The 21,296-nt window shown below is 35.5% G+C and overlaps 1 protein-coding gene across 3 annotated transcripts in view; it reads left to right on the forward strand.

The window, feature by feature from the left end:
• The window catches only part of ACBD6 (acyl-CoA binding domain containing 6), a 205,398-nt gene that overhangs the window by 54,385 nt on the left and 129,717 nt on the right, over positions 1-21,296 (forward strand). For all 3 annotated transcript variants that reach the window (XM_049634141.1, XM_049634139.1, XM_049634140.1), the window contains exon 4: positions 15,182-15,264. In XM_049634141.1, coding sequence (XP_049490098.1) covers positions 15,182-15,264 — 83 coding nt within the window. The remainder of the gene's footprint in view (positions 1-15,181; positions 15,265-21,296) is intronic.

A 21,296-nucleotide genomic window follows, 5' to 3' on the forward strand; every position in this document is an offset into this window, starting at 1 on the left:
TGCACTAAAGAGAAATAATCTACGCATAATTGGTATTCCAGAGGAGGAAGAGAGAGGGAAAGGTGCTGAAGGTGTACTTGAAGAAATAATAGCTGAGAACTTCCCTGATCTGGGGAAGGAAAAAGGCATTGAAATCCAAGAGGCACAGAGAACTCCCTTCAGACGTAACTTGAATCGATCTTCTGCATGACGTATCATAGTGAAACTGGCAAAATACAAGGATAAAGAGAAAATTCTGAAAGCAGCTAGGGATAAACGTGCTCTAACATATAAAAGGAGACCGATAAGACTAGTGAGGATCTCTACTGAAACTTGGCAGGCCAGAAAGGAATGGCAGGAAATCTGCAATGTGATGAACAGAAAAAATATGCAGCTGAGAATCCTCTATCCAGCAAATCTGTCATTTAGAATAGAAGGAGAGATAAAGGTCTTCCCAAACAAACAAAAACTGAAGGAATTCGTCACCACTAAACCAGCCCTACAAGAGATCCTAAGGGGGATCCTGTGAGACAAAGTACCAGAGACATCGCTACAAGCATGAAACCTACAGACATCACAATGACTCTAAACCCATATCTTTCTATAATAACACTGAATGTAAATGGACTAAATGTGCCAACCAAAAGACATAGGGTATCAAAATGGATAAAAAAACAAGACCCATCTATTTGCTGTCTACAAGAGACTCATTTTAGACCTGAGGACACTTTCAGATTGAAAGTGAGGGGATGGAGAACTATTTATCATGCCACTGAAAGTCAAAAGAAAGCTGGAGTAGCCATACTTACATGAGACAAACTAGACTTTAAATTAAAGGCTGTAACAAGAGATAAAGAAGGGCATTATATAATAATTACAGGGTCTATCCATCAAGAAGAACTAACAATTATAAATGTCTATGCACCGAATACAGGAGCCCCCAAATATATAAAACAATTACAAACATAACCTTATTGACAAGAATGTGGTCATTGCAGGGGACTTTAATATCCCACTTACAACAATGGATAGATCATCTAGACACATGGTCAATAAAGAAACAAGGGCCCTGAATGATACATTGGATCAGATGGACTTGACAGATATATTTAGAACTCTGCATCCCAAAGCAACAGAATATACTTTCTTCTCGAGTGCACATGGAACATTCTCCAAGATAGATCACATACTGGGTCACAAAACAGCCCTTCATAAGTATACAAGAATTGAGATCATACCATGCATACTTTCGGACCACAATGCTATGAAGCTTGAAATCAACCACAAGAAAAAGTCTGGAAGACCTCCAAAAGCATGGGGGTTAAAGAACACCCTACTAAAGAATGAATGGGTCAACCAGGCAATTAGAGAAGAAATTTAAAAGTATATGGAAACAAACGAAAATGAAAATACAAAAATCCTAACACTTTGGGATGCAGCGAAGGCAGTCCTGAGAAGAAAATACATTGCAATCCAGGCCTATCTCAAGAAACAAGAAAAGTCCCAAATACAAAATCTAACAGCACACCTAAAGGAAACAGAAGCAGAGTAGCAAAGACACCCCAAACCCAGCAGAAGAAGAGAAATAATAAAGATCAGAGCAGAAATAAACAATATAGAATCTAAAAAAACTGTAGAGCAGATCAACGAAACCAAGAGTTGGTTTTTTGAAAAAATAAACAAAATTGATAAACCTCTAGCCATGCTTCTCAAAAAGAAAAGGGAGATAACCCAAATAGATAAAATCATAAATGAAAATGGAATTATTACAACAAATCCCTAAGAAATACAAGCAATTATCAGGGAATACTATGAAAAACTATATGCCAACAAACTGGACAACCTGGAAGAAATGGACAAATTCCTAAACACCCACACACTTCCAAAACTCAATCAGGAGGAAATAGAAAGCTTGAACAGACCCATAACCAGTGAAGAAATTGAATCTGTTATCAAAAATCTCCCAACAAATAAGAGTCCAGGACCAGATGGCTTCCCTGGGGAATTCTACCAGACATTTAAAGCAGAGATCATACCTATCCTTCTCAAGCTATTCCAAAAAAATAGAAAGGGAAGGAAAACTTCCAGACTCATCCTATGAAGCCAGTATTACTTTGATTCCTAAACCAGACAGAGACCCAGTAAAAAAAGAGAACTACAGGCCAATATTTCTGATGAATATGGATGCAAAAATTCTCAATAAGATACTAGTAAATCGAATTCAACAGCTTATGAAAAGAATTATTCACCATGATCAAGTGGGATTCGTTCCTGGAATGCAGGGCTGGTTCAACATTCGCAAATCAATCAATGTGATACATCACATTAATAAAATAAAAGATAACCATATGATCCTGTCAATCGATGCAGAAAAAGCATTTGACAAAATTCAGCAACCTTTCTTAATAAAAACCCTCGAGAAAGTCGGGATAGAAGGAACATACTTAAACATGATAAAAGCCATTTATGAAAAGCCCACAGCTAACATCATCCTCAATGGGGAAAAACTGAGAGCTTTCCCCCTGAGATCAGGAACACAACAGGGATGTCCACTCTCACCACTGTTTAACATAGTGTTGGAAGTTCTAGCATCAGCAATCAGACAACAAAAGGAAATCAAAGGCATCAAAATTGGCAAAGATGAAGTCAAGCTTTCACTTTTTGCAGATGACATGATATTATACATGGAAAATCCGATAGACTCCACCAAAAGTCTGCTAGAACTGATACATGAATTCAGCAAAGTTGCAGGATACAAAATCAATGTACAGAAATCAGTTGCATTCTTATACACTAATAATGAAGCAAGAGAAAGACAAATAAAGAAACTGATCCCATTCACAATTGCACCAAGAAGCATAAAATACCTAGGAATAAATCTAACCAAAGATGTACAAGATCTGTATGCTGAAAACTATAGAAAGCTTATGAAGGAAATTGAAGAAGATATAAAGAAATGGAAAAACATTCCGTGCTTATGGGTTGGAAGAATAAATATTGTTAAAATGTCAATACTACCCAAAGCTATCTAAACATTCAATGCAATCCCAATCAAAATGGCACCAGCATTTTTCTCGAAGCTAGAATAAGCAATCCTAAAATTCATATGGAACCACAAAAGGCCCCGAATAGCCAAAGTAATTTTGAAGAAGAAGACCAAAGCAGGAGGCATCACAATCCCAGACTTTAGCCTCTACTACAGAGCTGTCATCATCAAGACAGCATGGTATTGGCACAAAAACAGACACATAGACCAATGGAATAGAATAGAAACCCCAGAACTAGACCCACAAACGTATGGCCAACTAATCTTTGACAAAGCAGGAAAGAATATCCAATGGAAAAAAGACAGTCTCTTTAACAAATAGTGCTGGGAGAACTGGACAGCAACATGCAGAAGAATGAAACTAGACCACTTTCTTACACCATTCACAAAAATAAACTCAAAATGGATAAAGGACCTGAATGTGAGACAGGGACCCATCAAAACCCTAGAGGAGAAAGCAGGAAAAGACCTCTCTGACCTCAGCCGCAGCAATTTCTTCCTTGACACATCCCCAAAGGCAAGGGAATTGAAAGCAAAAATGAGCTACTGGGACCTTATGAAGATAAAAAGCTTCTGCACAACAGAGGAAACAACCAACAAAACTAAAAGGCAGCCAACAGAATGGGAAAAGATATTTGCAAATGACATATCGGACCAAGGGCTAGTATCCAAAATCTATAAAGAGCTCACCAAACTCCACACCCGAAAAACAATCCAGTGAAGAAATGGGCAGAAAACATGAATAGACACTTTTCTAAAGAAGACATCCAGATGGCCAACAGCCACATGAAAAGATGCTCAGCATCACTCCTCATCAGGGAAATGCAAATCAAAACCACACTCAGATATCACCTCACGCCAGTCAGAGTGGCCAAAATGAACAAATCAGGAGACTATAGATACGGGAGAGGATGTGGAGAAACGGGAACCCTCTTGAGAATGCAAACTGGTACAGCCCCTCTGGAAAGCAGTGTGGAGGTTCCTCAAAAAATTAAAAATAGACCTACCCTATGGCCCAGGAGTAGCACTGCTAGGAATTTGCCCAAGGGATACAGGAGTATTGATGCATAGGGGCACTTGTACCCCAGTGTTTATAGCAGCACTCTCAACAATAGCCAAATTATGGAAAGAACCTAAATGTCCCATCAACTGATGAATGGATAAAGAAATTGTAGTTTATATACACAATGGAGTACTACGTGGCAATGAGAAAGAATGAAATATGGCCCTTTGTAGCAACGTGGATGGAACTGGAGAGTGTGATGCTAAGTGAAATAAGCCATACAGAGAAAGACAGATACCATATGTTTTCACTCTTATGTGGTTCCTGAGAAACTTAACAAACCCATGGGGGAGGGGAAGGAAAAAAAAAAAAAAAGAGGTTAGAGTGGGAGAGACCAAAGCATAAGAGACTTAAAAACTGAGAACAAACCGAGGGTTGATGGGGGGTGGGAGGGAGGGGAGGGTAGGTGATGGGCATTGAAGAGGGCATCTTTTGAGATGAGCACTGGGTGTTGTATGGAAACCAATTTGACAATAAATTTCATATATTAAAAAAAAAAGTAATACCATCTTACAAGGTCATTAGGACTATTTGTGAGTACCTGTTTCACTACAGTTTTACCAAATTGGATAATTTTGTTATCCTAATGGAATTAGTTTAAAGTTTCTTGCTCATTGATTTAATTTGCAGTTTTAAGTATTTTAAACATTTATTTTTTTATTTAAATTCAAGTATAATTAGCATACAGTGTCATTCATTTCGGGTGTACAGTGTGGATTCAACAGTTCTTTAAAAAGTTTTTTTTAATGTTTACTTATTTTTGAGAGAGACAGAGACAGAGTGTGAGCTGGGGAGGGGCAGAGAGAGGGGGTGACACAGAATCCAAAGCAGGCTCCAGGCTCTAAGCTGTCAGCACAGAGCCCAACGTAGGGCTCATACTCACAGACTGCGAGATCATAAACCAAGCTGAAGTCGGATTCTTAACCAAGGAGCCACCCAGGTGCCATGTCCGCAATTCTGTACATTACTCAGTGCTCATCACAAGTGTACTCTTAGTTCCCTTTACTTATTTCACCCATCCCCTCCCCCCCCCCACACCCTCCACCCCCCCACCACCTACTTCCCCTCTGGCAACCACCAGTTCATTCTCTATATTTAAGAGTCTGGTTTTTTGTTTGTCTCTTCTTTATTTCTTATATTCCACATATAAGTGAAATTATATGGTATTTGTCTTTCTCTGACTTATTTCAGCAAAAACACTAATTCAAAAAGATCTATGTACCGCTGCGTTTATTGCAGCATTATTTATAATAGCCAAGGTATGGAAGCAACCCTAGTGTCCATCCATAGGTGAATGGATAAAGAAGATCTAGCATGTATACGTATGTGTGTGTGTGCACACACAGAGTGGAATATTACTCAGCCATTAAAAAGAATGAAGTGTTGCCATTTACAACAACGTGGATGGATCTAGAGGCTTTAAGTTGCCTTTTTAAAATAAGGAGACATGTTAAATGTTTTCCCAGGTATTGGTAACATTATTGATATTTATGTGTATATATGTGAATAAAATCCTAAACCTCTGTGTAACTTCAGGTATTTAATTATTGCCTGCTTATAACCATGGTCTGTTTATCCATTGGCTCCTAATGTTTTTCTTACATATGAGGTTGTTCAGTTATATTGCTTATAATATTATAGAGATACAAGTCATTTGTTTGTTTAAAATATAGCTACTTCTGCTTATTTTTACCATATTCTTACAGAAATGGTGTTTTAAGTATTTGAATGTTGATCTTTTATGATTTTCTTTAGTGCTTAAATCTAAGAAGATTTATATTTTCTAAATAGATACAAATATTCAGAATAATTTTCCAAAGAACATTTAAATAACCATTGTTTCTTTTCTAGAAACTCATAATGAGTTTAATTTTGCATGAGAGACATTTTAAGCTAGCATTAAGTAAAAATACTGCATAAAGATAAGTGTGTTACATATTATACAGTGGAAGCTGGGCATGTGTACAATTGATCATCTTTATACCTTTGTTTTACAGTAGCCTAGAACCAAGACAGTTGACAATAGCCAGGAAATTTAGAAGACAAAATTAATGTATTTATTCTTAAATTTCATTATAGAGTGGTAAAAGAGCAACTTACTGTTTTTCGTTTTGTTGTACAGTGATAAAATTTATTTGGTGAATTATAAGGGTTCTATAAGAGTTCTATTAACCATATTAATTATCTGGAGAAATCATATATTTTGGTGATACAGGTTTAAGTATTTGGTTAAAAAAAGTGTGTTTTTCAGTTTTTTAATATATTTTTTAAAGTTTATTTTTTGATAGAGAGCAAGAGAAAAATATGAGTGGGGGAGGGGCAGAGAGAGAGGGAGAGGGAGAGAGAGGGAAGGAATCCCAGGCAGGCTCCACATTATCAGTGTGGAGCTGGATGTGGGTGGGACTCAAACTCACGAACCGTGAGATCATGACCTGAACTGAAATCAGACATTTAACTGACTGAGCCGTCCAGGAACCTGATCAGTTTTTTTTATATTTTAAAAATCTACATTTTTGAGCTAGTGTATATAGTATATATGCAAAAAATAGTGGACACTGCTGAAATTTGGAGGTTTGGATAAAATACTTGCACATATTTCTCCTTTTTTTCTTTGATCTAAAAATTATTTTCCAATTGTAATTTAAGCATTTCTAGATAATTGACATTGATATTATTAAATATCCATTGTTGTTAAGGTTTTAGGAGTTGAATTTTTTAAAATATACTGTTTGTAATTTTAAGAGAAACTAAGGTTACAAACACATAGATTTGGGGCACCTGGGTGGCTCAGTCAGTTAAGCATCTGACTTCAGCTCAGGTCATGATCTTGCAGTTCATGAGTTCAAGCCCCACGTCGGGCTCTGTGCTGACAGCCCAGAGCCTGGAGCTGCTTCAGATTCTGTGTGTGTGTCTCTCTCTGCCCCTCCCTGTTCATGCTCTGCCTCTCTCTCTCAAAAATAAATAATAAAACATTTTTAAAAATTTAAAAAAAAACACATAGATTTATGCAATTTATCTTTCTTGTGAAATTTTAGAAGTATTACTGTTATAAATTATAGCAGCCAACAATATTCTCATGGTAATTTTTTTTAACACTCATGACAGACAATAGCTGAGATGAGGTAAATATTATAACTTTTTATAAAGCTTTTATTTACATTGAGAGACAGCAGGAGTCGGGGAGGGGCGGAGAGGTTGAGAGAGAGAATCTCAAGCAGGCTCTGTGCTGCTAGTGCAGGGCCCAGTGTGGAGGACACTGGGAGATCATGACCTGAAGCAAAACCAAGAGTTAGATGTTCAACTGACTGAGCCACCCAGCCACCCCACTATTCTTACTTTTACATTTGGAAATGAATAAATACTCATGTTTCAGGGGAAAAAAAACTACAGTGAATATTGGTAAGGGGTTATTAGAAAAATATTCTTTTTTAAGGACTTAGAACTATAGTATTGGTCATGTAATTGATTAAGTTCATAATTTATAATAAATCAGCTCCAAAAAAGTTGATATATGTTTAATTTTAAAGTTTCCTTTCAAATTATGTGTTTAATTTTTAAAACCAAAGTTAAGAAAGTGAACAGAATTTTAATTCAGAATATTATCAGTATATAATAATGGCTTCTAAAAGTAGCCTGGAGAGGTAACATAGTTAAATGAAAGAGCAGAAGCTTTGGATATCAGATCATCTTGTTTGAATCTTGATTTTGCCACTTACTATGTGGCACTGAGTACTTCATTTCTCCTATCTTCAGCTTTCTAATCTGTAAAGTGGAGGTACATTTCATCAAATATAAAGCAGACAGTTATTAAGTTCTTGACATTTAAAAAATTCTGTGTCTTAAAATTGGTATATTTGTGGGCTTTTTTCTTAGCATTCTAGAAAATAATGGTACTCTTTATAATTGATGTCTTAGATTAAGTGAATACAATAAAAATGCCAACTTTCTAGAATTGTTTTGAAGTTGGAATTGGATAATATATATAAAGTGCAAAGCACATGGAAGACACTCCTTAAGTTCTATTCCTTTTTTCTTAATGATAAGAGTTATTATGTTAAGTTTTTTATTTGTTTATTTGATTTTGGGATTGGTGGTTTTATCAGGAGATTCAGAAGTTTAAGGGTATTAGAGGAAGACTCATGGTTCAATAATATAAGTCCCCACATCAGAACGTCTTGTTATCTGTATTACTGAGACGCTTTTGCTTTGAAGAGATGGCTGTATTTTGGCTAGTGATCATTAATTATATTAGCTAACACTTATATAGTGTCCTCTTTGTGCTGGGCACTGTTCTGTTTTACATACGTATTTTATACCTTAAAGCACCCATATGAGATGGGTACTAATATTCCTATTTTTGCAAATGAGGAAACTTGCACAGAGAGGTTAATTTATCCAAATTTCTACAGCTAGACCTACAAACAAGTAAGGCAAACAAACCAATAAAAGAAAAGCCAAACAAGGTAGCACATGGAAGCAAGAAACCCCCTCCTTGGATATATTAGCCTGATAATCTTTGGAATAGTTATTTTTCAGTTGGAAAAGAATGCTTCACAAGGTTTTAAATCTTGACTCTGCAACTAAGGTGGAATCTGAATCAAGTGATAAAGATTCAGCCAACAACTTATCCTTTCCCCTTTGAGTGAAGGAGCATTTCAGTGTCTCAAATAATATAGTCTGAGGCAATATAAGAATTGGCAAATTTTATCCTATTGGCTGCCAAATTGGAGTCTCTTTCTTTAACTGCTGATGTAACATAAAAATAACTTAATGGATTTTGAGTAGAGAGAGATGGAATAAACTTCTTAAGCCTCTATGAGAAACATCTCATTGGAGTGGAAATAGAAGGATAAGGTAGCCAAAGTTTACCCCTTCTTGTAGATGAAATAGATGGAGAGCAAAACTAATGCATCTTTGGCAGCTTTATTCTGAATTCAATCTGATAATGGCAGACTTTTTTAAAAATATTATTTCTGCTTAAAATACAGCCTTTTCCCTCCTCCACCAAAAAAGTTGACACCAGCATTCTAACGTGCACAACGCTTCAGAAAGAGAAATTAATCCCAGGAAGAAGAAATATATACTATAATCAGATGAGTCATTTTTTTCCTAAAGATTTTAATTAAAACTAAACTATGCTTTATATACAAAGACATTTATCATATCTTCGCTTATGTGTGAAAAAGTGAAAATAACCTAAAAATTGTCAGATAATGGTTAAGTAAATTATGCATGGAATATTATGTTAGATTTTAAATTAATGTGTGTGGGACTTCTGGGCATACTTCTGGAGTAATGGTGACAAGATTTACCCTTTTGTCTTAAACTGGAAGAAAACCAGGCACAATAGATGAAAAATAGTGATTTTCAGACATTGTACTAAAACTAGTATAAAACTAGGAAAGAAGAGAAACAAACAAAATGAGCCCCACAGTTGCCTCAGCTTATGGCCAGGAAACAATTTCCAAGCTGTAGTCCAGGGAGGAGGGTCCCAAAAGAATCTGACTCTCTTACTAATTTGAGCTGGAAAATGCAGGGCTGAATACTGGAGAGGATGTTCTTGCATAGAAAGAGAGTTTTAAAGATGTACAGAGGGGTCCCTTTGGCGGAATACTAATCTGTGTGTGAGAAAGGAAACTAACAAGCTGAGGAAAGAAATACAAGAAAGCAGTAAGCCAAAATAATTCTTGGAGCTGACATATTTCATTTCATACTAGTCAGAGTGGAAAGAAAATTTAGTATATGGGACATAATGTTTTAGAGGCCTCAGAAGGATTTCTGTTTAGTAGTGAAGCTAAATTAAGCTCTGGATTAAAGGCTGCTCTGCCCCTGCCTTAACAGAACTTAAAAGTGAGCCTTGAAAGGATCAAATTGATTCCACATAACTGAATTCATACCAAAACAAAGTCTAACATAATTAAAAGAACACAACAACATCAAGCAAATGATTAAAATTCACAATGTCTGTTTTACAAAAAAAAGTAAAAGTCTTTCAGGCATGCAAAGATAGCAGGAAAATATGACTCCTAACCTGGAGGAAAACCTGTCAATAAAAGCAGATGCAGAAAAGATAGAGATGAGAAAATTATAAATATATTTTATAAACTCAAGAAAGTTGAGGAAGACATACAAACATAATGGGGAAGAGAAATAGAAGATACAAAGAGACCCAAATGGAATTTCTAGAGATGACAAAATAATTTCTAAAATGAAAAATATACTGCATAAGATTAACAGCAAATTAGACATTGCATAAGAAAAGATCAGTACTTGAAGATGTAGCAAGTGAACCTAATAAAAATGAAGCACACAACATAGAAAGACTGACTGAAAAATGAACAGAGCCCCAGTGAACTATGGGAAAATATCAAGCAGTGTAGCATGTATATAGTCCCAGAAGGAAGTGAAAAAGCAAGACAGAGGAAAAGATAGGAGAAAAAAAAAAAAACCCAAAACATTAATGATAGCTGAAATGTTAAAACATTTGATGAAAACTTATAAACCAGAGTTTTCAGCCTTTGCACCATTGACGTTTAGGGCTGAATAAGTTTTTGTTGTAGAGGGCTGCCCTGTACATTGTAAGATGTCTAGCAACATCTCTGGACTCTACTGTCTAGATGCTTATCCGACTGAGCCACCCAGGCACCCCATAAACTATGGACTTTAATTAATTACATGTACTACATTAATGTAAGATGTTAACAGTGGAACATTTGGGAGAGGGAAGAATATGGGAACTTTCTGTACTTTCCACTCGATTTTCTGTAAACCTGAAACTCTAAAAAATAAAGGCTATTAAAAAAAAAAACAACTGTGCTCATCCCTTTCCAAAATACCATATAATTCTTAATTATTAGTATGTGTTTTCACAGCAAATAATTGCCAAGCAGATCACAGGTGTTTTTCTAAATTGCCTATTCACATTAAGAGGTTCAGTGAATGACACCAACAGAAACTGTGATTGTCTTGTGAATAACCTTGTGTTCTTGCTTCTGTCTTGCCCCCTAAAATATACTAATCAGCCTTCAGCAAAGAACACAAATACATAAATTCTGTAACATTCTAAGCATACCCTCACACTAAGGCCTGTGCACTGGCTGTTTCCTGTACCTGGAACAATATTCCCTAGATATTTGCAAGGCTCACCTCTCTACCTCTTTTATGTCTTTATTCATATGACCTTCTCAGTGAGGCCCTCCTGACCTCATTTAAAATTACAGTTCTCTTCCCCACATTAATTTTTTTTCCATAGCACTGATCATTTTTAATATTAGAAAACTTATTTCTCTCTCTCTCTCAGACATTACATGATTTCAGTGTGTTAGTATTGTATCCTGCAATTTCGCTAGATTTGTTTATTAGTTCTTTCAGTTTCTTGTGGTCTATATGTGTGTATGTGGGAGGGATCTTTAGGATTTTCTGCATATAAGATCATGTCATCTGTGAATGGAAATAATTTTATTTCTTCCTTTCCAATTTGAATGACCTCTTTTATTTTCCTTGCCTAATTGCTCTGGCTAGGATTTCCAATACCGTGTTGAAAAGAAGTGTTAAGAGTGGGCATCCTTCCTTTGTTCCTGATCTTTGAGGAAAAACTTTAAGTTTTTCACTATTGAGTGTGCAGTTAGCTGTTGCTTTTCATATTTGGCCTTTAGTATGTTGAAATAATTTCCTTCTATTTTTGGTTTATTGAGTGTTGTTTTTTTTTTTTATGAAAGGGTGTTGAATTTTGTCAAATACTTTTTTCTGTACCAATTGAGATAATCATGTAGCTTTCCTTCATTTTGTTTTGTGATGTTTTTCATGTGTTGAACCATACTGTCCTTACGTTCACAGGAATAAATCCCACTTGGTCATGATATGTAATCCTTTTAATGTATTCAGTTTGCTAGTATTTAGTTGAGGGTTTTTTCATCAGTATTCCTCAGATATTGTTCTGTAGTTTTCTTCTAGTTTCTTTGTCTGGCTTTGGCATTAGGGTAACGCTGGCCTCATAAAATGAGGTTAGGTATGTTGCCTCTTCAGATTTTTGGAAGAGTTTGAGAAGGATTAGGTTTTAATTCTTTAAATGTTTGGTAAAATTCTTTAGTGAAATGTTCTGGTCCTGGGCTTTTCTTTTTTGGGAGATTTTAAATTTCTGAACCAATCTCCTTAATGGTTATAGGTTTCTTCAGATTTTTTATACATAATTTTATCATGGTAGGTTCTATATGTCTAGAATTTATGTATTTCTTCTACATTATCCAACATGTTGGCATATCATTGTTTATAGCAGTCTCTTAAAATTCTCTTTCATTTCTGTGGTATTAGTGGTAAAGTCTCCTTTTTAGTTTCTGATTTTAGTTGTTTACTCTTTTTTCTTAGTTAATCTAGAGCAGCTCATTTCTTTCTATCACAGAATAATACTGTATTGTATAGATGTACCACAGTTAGGTTCTCTGTTCATCTGTTGAAGGACATCTTAGTTGTTTCTAGGTTTTGCCAGTTATTAAAAAAAACTGCTTTAAACATTGATGTTTTGTGGATATAAATTTTCAATTTGCAGGGGCGAGGGGGGTCAGTACCTAGAAGCAGAATTACTGGATCATATAGTAAGATTATATTCAGTTCTAGAAGAACTGCCAAAACCCTCTTCCAAAGTGGCTGTTCCATTTGCATTTCCTCCAGCAATGAATGAGAGTTCCTGGTGGCTTTACATTTTTACCAGCATTTGGTGTTATCAGTCTTTTGGAATTTAGCCATTCTAAGAGGTATGTAGTAATGTCTCATTATTGTTTTAATTTTCACTTCCCTAATGACATATGATGTTGGACATTTTTTCATTTGCTTACCTGCCATCTGTGTATCTGTGTATCTTTTTTGGTAAGGTGTCTGTTCAGATCTCTTGCCCGTTTTAAAAATTGGAATACTTATACTATATTGAATAAAAGTGATGAGGGGGTGTCATCCTTGTCTTGTTCTTGATCTTAGAGGGAAAGCTTTGAGCTTTTAATCATTGAGTATGATGTTAGCTGTGGGTTTGTCATATATGCCCTCTATTATGCTGAGGTATGTTCCCTCTGTACCCACCTTGTTAGGAGTTTTTCTCATGAATGGGTGTTGAATTTTGTCAGATGCTTTTTCTGCATCTATTGAGATGATCATATGATTTTTATCCTTCATTTTGTTAATGTGGTACACGTAGATTTTCCCCTCTGGTATGTTCTTGGAGTCTGTTCTTTGTCAGGAAGCTGAGTGATGCACGCTTTCCTTGTTTTCAGTCTTGTCACTCATTTAGCAAGCATCTCTTGGACACCATCTGTGTTTCAACTTTATTGTACTAATGGAGTATGTATTTAGAACATAATTGAGTTGAATAAAATAGGTTCTCCCTATGGTATGTGCTTTTTTAGTATAAAGAAAACATTCTCTATTCTGGAAATTTCTTTGCAGCATTTATTCTCTAAGAATGGTCTTCAGAGAAGAGAGGGATCTGGCATTTACTTGGTGCTTCTTACTTGCCAGCATCAACTAGTATACCTTGTCATTAAATTGTGACAGGAATTATTTATGATATTGTAGCTTTGTTTCTGTCATAAATTGGTAACTGCATCGATTCATCTCAAAAATTTCCACCCATTCTCAAAACTGGTTTTCCCAGTGATCTCAGGAACTAATAGAATATGCTGTCTCCAAGACCTTTTTCCTTTACCCAGTGGTTCACAAACCAAAAGTAACCACAAAAAGTGACAACAATAAAACAAAACCTCTTCTTTAAAGAACAGGGGGAGGGGTGGGGAACCAGGTATATGGGGATTACCTATATTTTTCTGAAGTGAAACTAGTTAATTAAACAATAACAGTATTAGTTTCTTTTTTTTATTATTTTAAAGTTTATTCTTGAGAGAGAGAGAGCGAGCACATGATCAGGGGAGGAGCAGAGAGAGAGAGAATCCCAAGCAGACTCTGCATTGTCAGCGCAGAATCCAGCATGGGGCTTGAACCCACAAACTGTGAGATCATGACCTGAGCTGAAATCCACAGTTGGATGCTTAACTAACTGAACCACCCAGGCACCCCTATTTTTTTTTTTTTATTTAGAGAGCAAGAGAGAGAGCGTGAGTCAGGAAGAGGGGCACAGAGAGAGAGAATCCCAAGCAGGCTCCACGCTCAGTGCAGAGCCTGATGCAGTTCTCAACTCCGTGACCCTGGGACCCTGACTTGAGCCAAAATCAAGAGTTGGACGCTCAACTGAGTGAGCCACCCTGGCTCCCCTAAAAGTATTAGTTTTGATCCTAAGACATTTATGTTTAGAATTTTGATTTTGGCAGGGTGTCCTGGCCTAAAAACTGTCATTATTGCAGGAGATGTGGGCTTTTGCAGAGATTGCAATTTGAACCTTTTAGACAATAACATCCGAGTTTACTGCTTCCATATTATATGTTTTAGAAGAATCTTATTTCTAAATTAATCTTAATTTTGTGCTTTTTGAAAATATTGAGGGTCAGGGCCTATTGAATACTTAATTTTGGAAAGTGTTTCCATAACAATTTGCTTCTTTTTTTTCATTTATCTTAGGTCATAATTTCCTTTCCTTTCTCCTCCACCTTCTCTCCTTTATTTTTGCCACCAAAAAAATATTTTTTCTTTGTGTTTGAGTTTGAAGTTTTAGTATGGTTTAGTTTTTTTCTTATTTGGAAATTGTAATTTTGTTAATAATCTAGGTATGATTTTCCTGATCATGTTCATATCTGGTATTTATAGGTCATATTTCATTTTCATTTTTCTACATTGAGCATCAATATTCTCCACAGTGAACATAGCATCTTCTAATCAGCTAAGGGAATGGTGGGCTTCAGGTGGCTCCAGAGCTCAGTAGTGGAATGACCTTGGTTTGCTAGTGGGTACTCATTCCATTACTCTGATGACTTGAGAATCGTTTTGCCTTTTGGGTACCATCTTGAAATTGTTACTGGGGCCTCAGAGAAATTGTGGACCTCAAATCTTTAGTATTCCTTAGCAAAGTATTATTTTGGAACTATTTTAAATACACACTGCCTTAATCCATGTATCTTTTTCCACCTTCCTTCCTCCCTACCCCTGTCCCCATACAGTTACCTGAGAAGAAAGGAAAAGAAGCAAATACTGGTTTTGGTGGCCCCGTTGTTAGTTCTCTGTATCATGAAGAAATCATCAGGTAATTTTTCTTCTGGTATTGGGTAATAGGGATACATACATACATATATATGTGTATTTATGTGTGTGCATATGTATATGTGTGTTTGTGTGTATTTTTTTTAATCCTGAAAGCTTCAATTTGTGAAGAACTTTTTCTTAATGTGAAATGAAACTGATTTTGGTGGTATCTCTAGGAGGATAATAAATAGCAGGAAAGAATTTTTTAGGTGTTTTATCTTTGAGATCAATAAGTGTCTGAATCATTGCCAGATAGTAACCTTTTCCACCATGTAAGTAGTTGGTAGGGCAAGGTTTTGTGTCTCACACAGTCTAAAGCTGTGGATTTTTGTTGTTGATGTTGTTTTCCTCAAAATATCATCATTTCTTCGTGTGTATGTGTGCATGTGTATTTGTGTTCATGTTTATTTACAATACTGATAAAAATGCCATTATCCTTTCTTTTCTTTTTTCTTAGTTTGGCTGTAATCTGAACTCAAGTATGTAAAGGGAGGTAGTGATTCAGTCTCATAAAGCTTGTACAATTTCTAAAAAATATTTATGTTCTTTTTTAGAAAACAAAGGTTTTTAATTTTTTGTTGTCATTGTTAAATTATCATTTCTTTTAAAGATTAGAAATCTTCTTGAGTATAAAACGGTACACCAAGGAGAATATTGTGGAGAGTCCTTAGAAAGTTAAACAGAATTACTATATGATCCAACAATTCTACTTTTGATTTTATATCTAAAAGAATTGAAAACAGGATCTCAGAAGACCCATGTTTACACACCCACGTTGACAGCAGCACTATTCATAGCAGCCAAGAGGTGGGAGCTACCCGGATGCCCATGGGCAGTTGAATGGATAAACAAAATGTGGTCTATACATATAATAGAATATTATGCAGCCTCAAAAAGGCAGGAAATTCTGACACATACTATAGAACATAGATGAAGCTTGAGGACATTATGCTAAGTGAAATAAGCCATTCACAAAAAGATAAATACAATATGGTTCCTCTATATGGAAGTATCAAGAGTAGTCAGATTCGTAGAAACAAAAAGTAGAATGGTAGTTGTCAGGAGCTGGAGGCAGTAGGAAATGGGGAGTTGTTATTTAATGGGTAAGGAGCTTCAGTTTTCCAAGATGAAAAAGTTCTGGGGACCAGTTGCACAACAGTGTGAATAATACTTAATACTACTGAACTGTATACTTAGAAATGGTTAAGAAGGTAAATTTTATGTTATGTAGGGTTTTTTAACTACAGTTAAAGAAATTCTTCGTGATTATCTCATATTATTTAACTAGGATCTTAAATTTTATGTATAAAATGTCTTGATTAATCTTTTTCTTTCAGTACCATGTGAAAATCAGGAAAGGGATTTTGTCCTGCTTTAAAGTCATGTGGCACATTCTACTAAGATTTTTACCTTACAAACAAATTTAAATAAGAATCTCTAATGCTGTTACACTTTTTGAGTTACCTGAACTTTATTTTTCTTACTTATTTACATGAAATGAATGAGCAGTAATTTTTTTAAATTTTTTAAAAATGTTTTATTTATTTTTGAGACAGAGAGAGACAGAGCATGAGCAGGGGAGGGGCAGAGAGAGAGACACACACAGAATCCGAAGCAGGCTCAGGACCTGAGCTGTCAGCACAGATCCTGAAGCGGGGCTCAAACTCACAAACCGCGAGATCATGACCCGAGCCGAAGTCGGACGCTTAACTGACTGAGCCACCCAGGTGCCCCGAATGAGGAGTAATTTTTAAGTGGAAAATTGGGTTCACCTAAATTTATTTAAGGGAAATACCTATCTTTATTGAATAAAGAGTAAATTGTACCAAATATGTATGCTGCACTCTTGCAGAAGAGTTTGCTGACATTATCTCCCACATGAAGATGTAATGATAGGACTCTGGGGAAGCATTCTAGGAGGAAAGTTATTGCTTCCACTATGAATCAAAAACTTTAAAAGCTCATAGTTTCCCATTCCTGACCAGTCATTTGGTACTAAAGGTCCTATCTTGAATCTGTTTGCAGAGTAAGCATATCATTGTTACAGATTAAATGTTTATTTGGGGTGGGATAGGGGAAGGCTGATGAGAAATGGAGGGGAAAAAGATACTTTTTAAGGCTGATTTGGAATACATTTGCCACTCTGATCCCTTTTTGGGACCCTGAGAACTCTGAGGAGCTCATACAGTTTTGAGGAAGCATAGTTTAAAAACTTTTTCAGAGTTAAACCCCCGCTTCCCCTCAGCCCTTATATAGTGGTTTACTTAATTTGTATATTCTGTCTTTAGAGTCTTCTAAAATTGGCATCTTAGAACTTTAACCCTACCAATCAAAATTTATTAAGTGTTTAAATCAAATCAGTAAAACCTTTAGAGTCATTTTTCTATATATTAAGAGGAGAAGTTAGTCATTCCTTCTGTTTTCCTGTAAGTCCTTTATTCACACTTGTTACAGCATTTATCACGTTATAACACATTAAATAGAAGTTTTAAAAAGCCTATATCCTGGAGTGCCTGGATGGCTCAGTTGATGAAGTGTCAGACTTCGGCTCAGGTCATGATCTTGTGGTTCATGAATTCAGGCCCCGCATCACGCTCTGTGCTGGTGGCTCAGAGCCTGGAGCCTGCTTCAGATTCTGTGTCTCCCTCTCTCTCTCTCTGCCCCTCCCCTGCTCACGCTCTGTATCTCTCTCTCAAAAATAAATAAACATTAAAAAATAATAATAATAAAACCTTGTATCCTTTCTGTTGAATTTTTAGTTTTTGGAGGCCAAGGATCATATTGTATCCATTTCTGTGTTTTGAGTGTCTGAGGAAGTTCCCAAAACTTAGTAGGTTATCTAGTAAAAGTACCCAGAACTCAGGAGGTATCCATGGCTCTTCCTTCAGGGAGCTGATAATTCAGTGATTGTTGCTCACATAGAGTTAACCTAGTGTTCATATCATAAAGCAAAGAGTGCTGGTTTGGTTTTCTTGTGATAATACCCATACTCACTTATTTTCCTAGGCAGTTTTTAAAAATGTGTAAGCTATTTCCTTTCCTAGTTAGATTAAATTAAGATTATGTCTTGACTTTTTAAAAAAAATCATTATACTTAACTTTCTAACAGTATCAGTTGTCTATAAACAATAGTGATCTTTATTTTGTGTGCCAATTTCCTTAAGGGCTCCCAAAGCCTAGTACTTTTCCAAAAAACATTCTGAGTACAGTTTCTTTTGGAATGTCCAGTGACATGGCTGATTACAGTTAAACATTACTCCACTGGAAGTGAAAGTAAATATCTGGATAATTGGTGTATTTCTAAGACAGAATTAAACTATCCTGGAAGAGTTAACCTACCTGCTTATCCTCCACCCAGTTCCTAAAGAAGTCACTCTTAGATTTAAATCAAATATTTAGAATTTTGACCATGAGAAACAATAACAAAATAACACAGCTTATTTTCATAAAGTACAGATTTGAATTCATCTCCTCACACATTTATTATGAATCTGTCAGACAAACATTGTGGATATTTGTGCTTCCCACCTTCACTTTTGAATAGTATGTTCTTAGTATTTTTGGCATCTATAGTATGTTTAATAAATACTACTCCTTAATCCGGTGAAATATGAACCTCTGCTAGGGACAAAACTGATTAGTCTTGGCCTTATTTTTTTAAGTCATCTAAATTTTCATTCTCTTGGTGTGTATTTTGGAACATATGATTAAGATATGAAACAGTAGGAAACATGAATGTGAACCACTGAAAGCCTTTTAACTGTTTCAGATGTTAATTTTGTCACTACTAACGGAATCACAACACTTAGTCATTTTCTTGTAATCGAGAAGTCATTTTACAGTTGAACAGAATTCCACTATAACAAACTAGATCATGATAAAAATCATTCTAAACTGAAATGTTGATTATTTCAGTAATGGAGTAGAGGTGGTCCCTGTTGTTTCTAAAGTATAAAAATGCAGTTGCAGCAATGAAAACAGGCTGTTTGTTGGAGTTTGTGTAATCAAATTTTGCTTGTGCTTAGGTGACATATCTGGTATTTTATTTTTCCAACAGGAAGTTGTGCTTTAACTAATTGCTAATTGCAGTTTCTTGGCAGAATCACGCTCAACTGAAGTGAAAGTGACAGGTTTTAGAGTTTTAGAAATGTCAAATGGCAAACTTAGGTGAAAGGAAAAGTTTTCTTCTGTAGAACCATTTTTTTAAAAACCACTAAAAAAGTATTTTGAAGATCTGTTTTAGATACTTTAATATATAAACCTCTAATTTTTTCCCCCGTTTTTGAAGATCAGGAAAATCAGTATCTAATAAACTCATGTATTAAGGCTTGGGCTCCATTTTTGTGGCAGTTTTCCTGACTAATGTGTATTGTAGGTGATAAGTTAAAGGCCCATTTTCATTTTATTGTAAATGTTCTTGAGCCAAGGGCCACTGGGGCCAATTCTGAGCTTGCTCCTTGCCTGTTGTGGTTCTGACCCTTATTTCCACTCTGTCACAGAAAGTGACAATATCATGTCATAGATACAGATCTCTGTGTTAATATTCTAGAGCCCTGACACCAATTTTTCATTATGAAGCTGGTTAATTGTTCTGTAGTATAATGGAGGAGATACAGTGTGAGGCTAATTAAATACCAAAAATTATGAAGCCAGACTGCCAGCATTCAAATGTTGATTCCCTCAGTAGTTCTGTGACCTTGGACAAGTTACTTTATCTACAAAATAGGGGTAACTGTATTACCTTTCTCACATGACACTTATGTGAATTATTTGAATATGTATACATAGGCATCCTAGAATAGTACCTGGCACAAAATGAGTTACTATGTAACTTTTAACTTTTATTAACATTGTTATACTCAGCACAACCCCCACAACAGGAACCGACAGCACAGGGCTCAGGTTATGAGCTAAAAATCACATGTCAGCCTGGTTATAGAATTAGGTACAGGTTGTTTGCTTTTGCAAGAGAAAATGGAAAACAAGGAAGAAAGAGCCAGTGCTATTAGAATCTGTATTAGAACTATAGAAACAGGAGAGTAACAAATCTTTTAACTCAAAGACAGTTGCTCTAGACTTGAGATCCGTTGTGTTTCATTTATACTGCAGATGGGCATAAAAAGCTCTGATTAATAAGCATAGGGCTTTGCAAAGAGTCAAATGCTTCTGCACTACATATACTGACTCAATAAGAAACCACTTTTGGTGACTTGTATACTTAGAAGGTTTTATCTAGAAGATGGCACATAAACTGAGAAATTAGGGCAAGAATTAAAAATATAATAAATGAAGCATGTACAGTGTCCATTCTACCCTGCAGTAAGATTTGGTCCTCCTTGTTATATTTTGTACTTTGATGCTATGTAATCTATCAGAATTTTATTAATCCCACTTAGACAGGCAGCCATCTGGACCTTCTCTAAGCAAGACCAGACCAGTATACAACCAAAATGATTGATGGGCTCTGGAATTGATTAGTTGTTCTGTGAGACAAATGAACTGTTTTGGCAGAAAATACCAGAGGTCACTGCTGTGGTCAGACACAAAAGCCTGTAGAATTTTAAAGAGATGCTTTCATCATTGACTTAGAAAGTTAAAAATTTTAAACAGTAATGGATTTTGAAAATATTTAAGAATTATCTTTTTATTGGCTGCTCTTTAGTTCTGAATATAAAGTGGAATAATATAAATATAATTCACAATAAAAGTGATTATACTTTAATTTTGTATTTGTGATGAAAATATGAACTGGAATGATAGTCGTATAGAGGCCTATCACTTACACATAAATTGTACTCTAAAATTTTCCTGAAAGAGGTGTGATTGGAGAAAAAGCTACAACATATATTGTTTTATTTTTAGGTGATTTATAAAATCAGATGGTATAAAACTCCATTCAGTTATGTATTCAGCTTCACATCGTTAGATAGCAATCTGTTTGAACAAATCTATGTAAGACTCCAAAGCTTTAAGAGAATGTGTTATACATATTTGTACTTTAAAATTTGAATATTTGGATTTTTTTGCTTTCAG

Source organism: Panthera uncia, chromosome F1 (assembly GCF_023721935.1).
Source record: "Panthera uncia isolate 11264 chromosome F1, Puncia_PCG_1.0, whole genome shotgun sequence".
Classification (NCBI taxonomy): domain Eukaryota; kingdom Metazoa; phylum Chordata; class Mammalia; order Carnivora; family Felidae; genus Panthera; species Panthera uncia.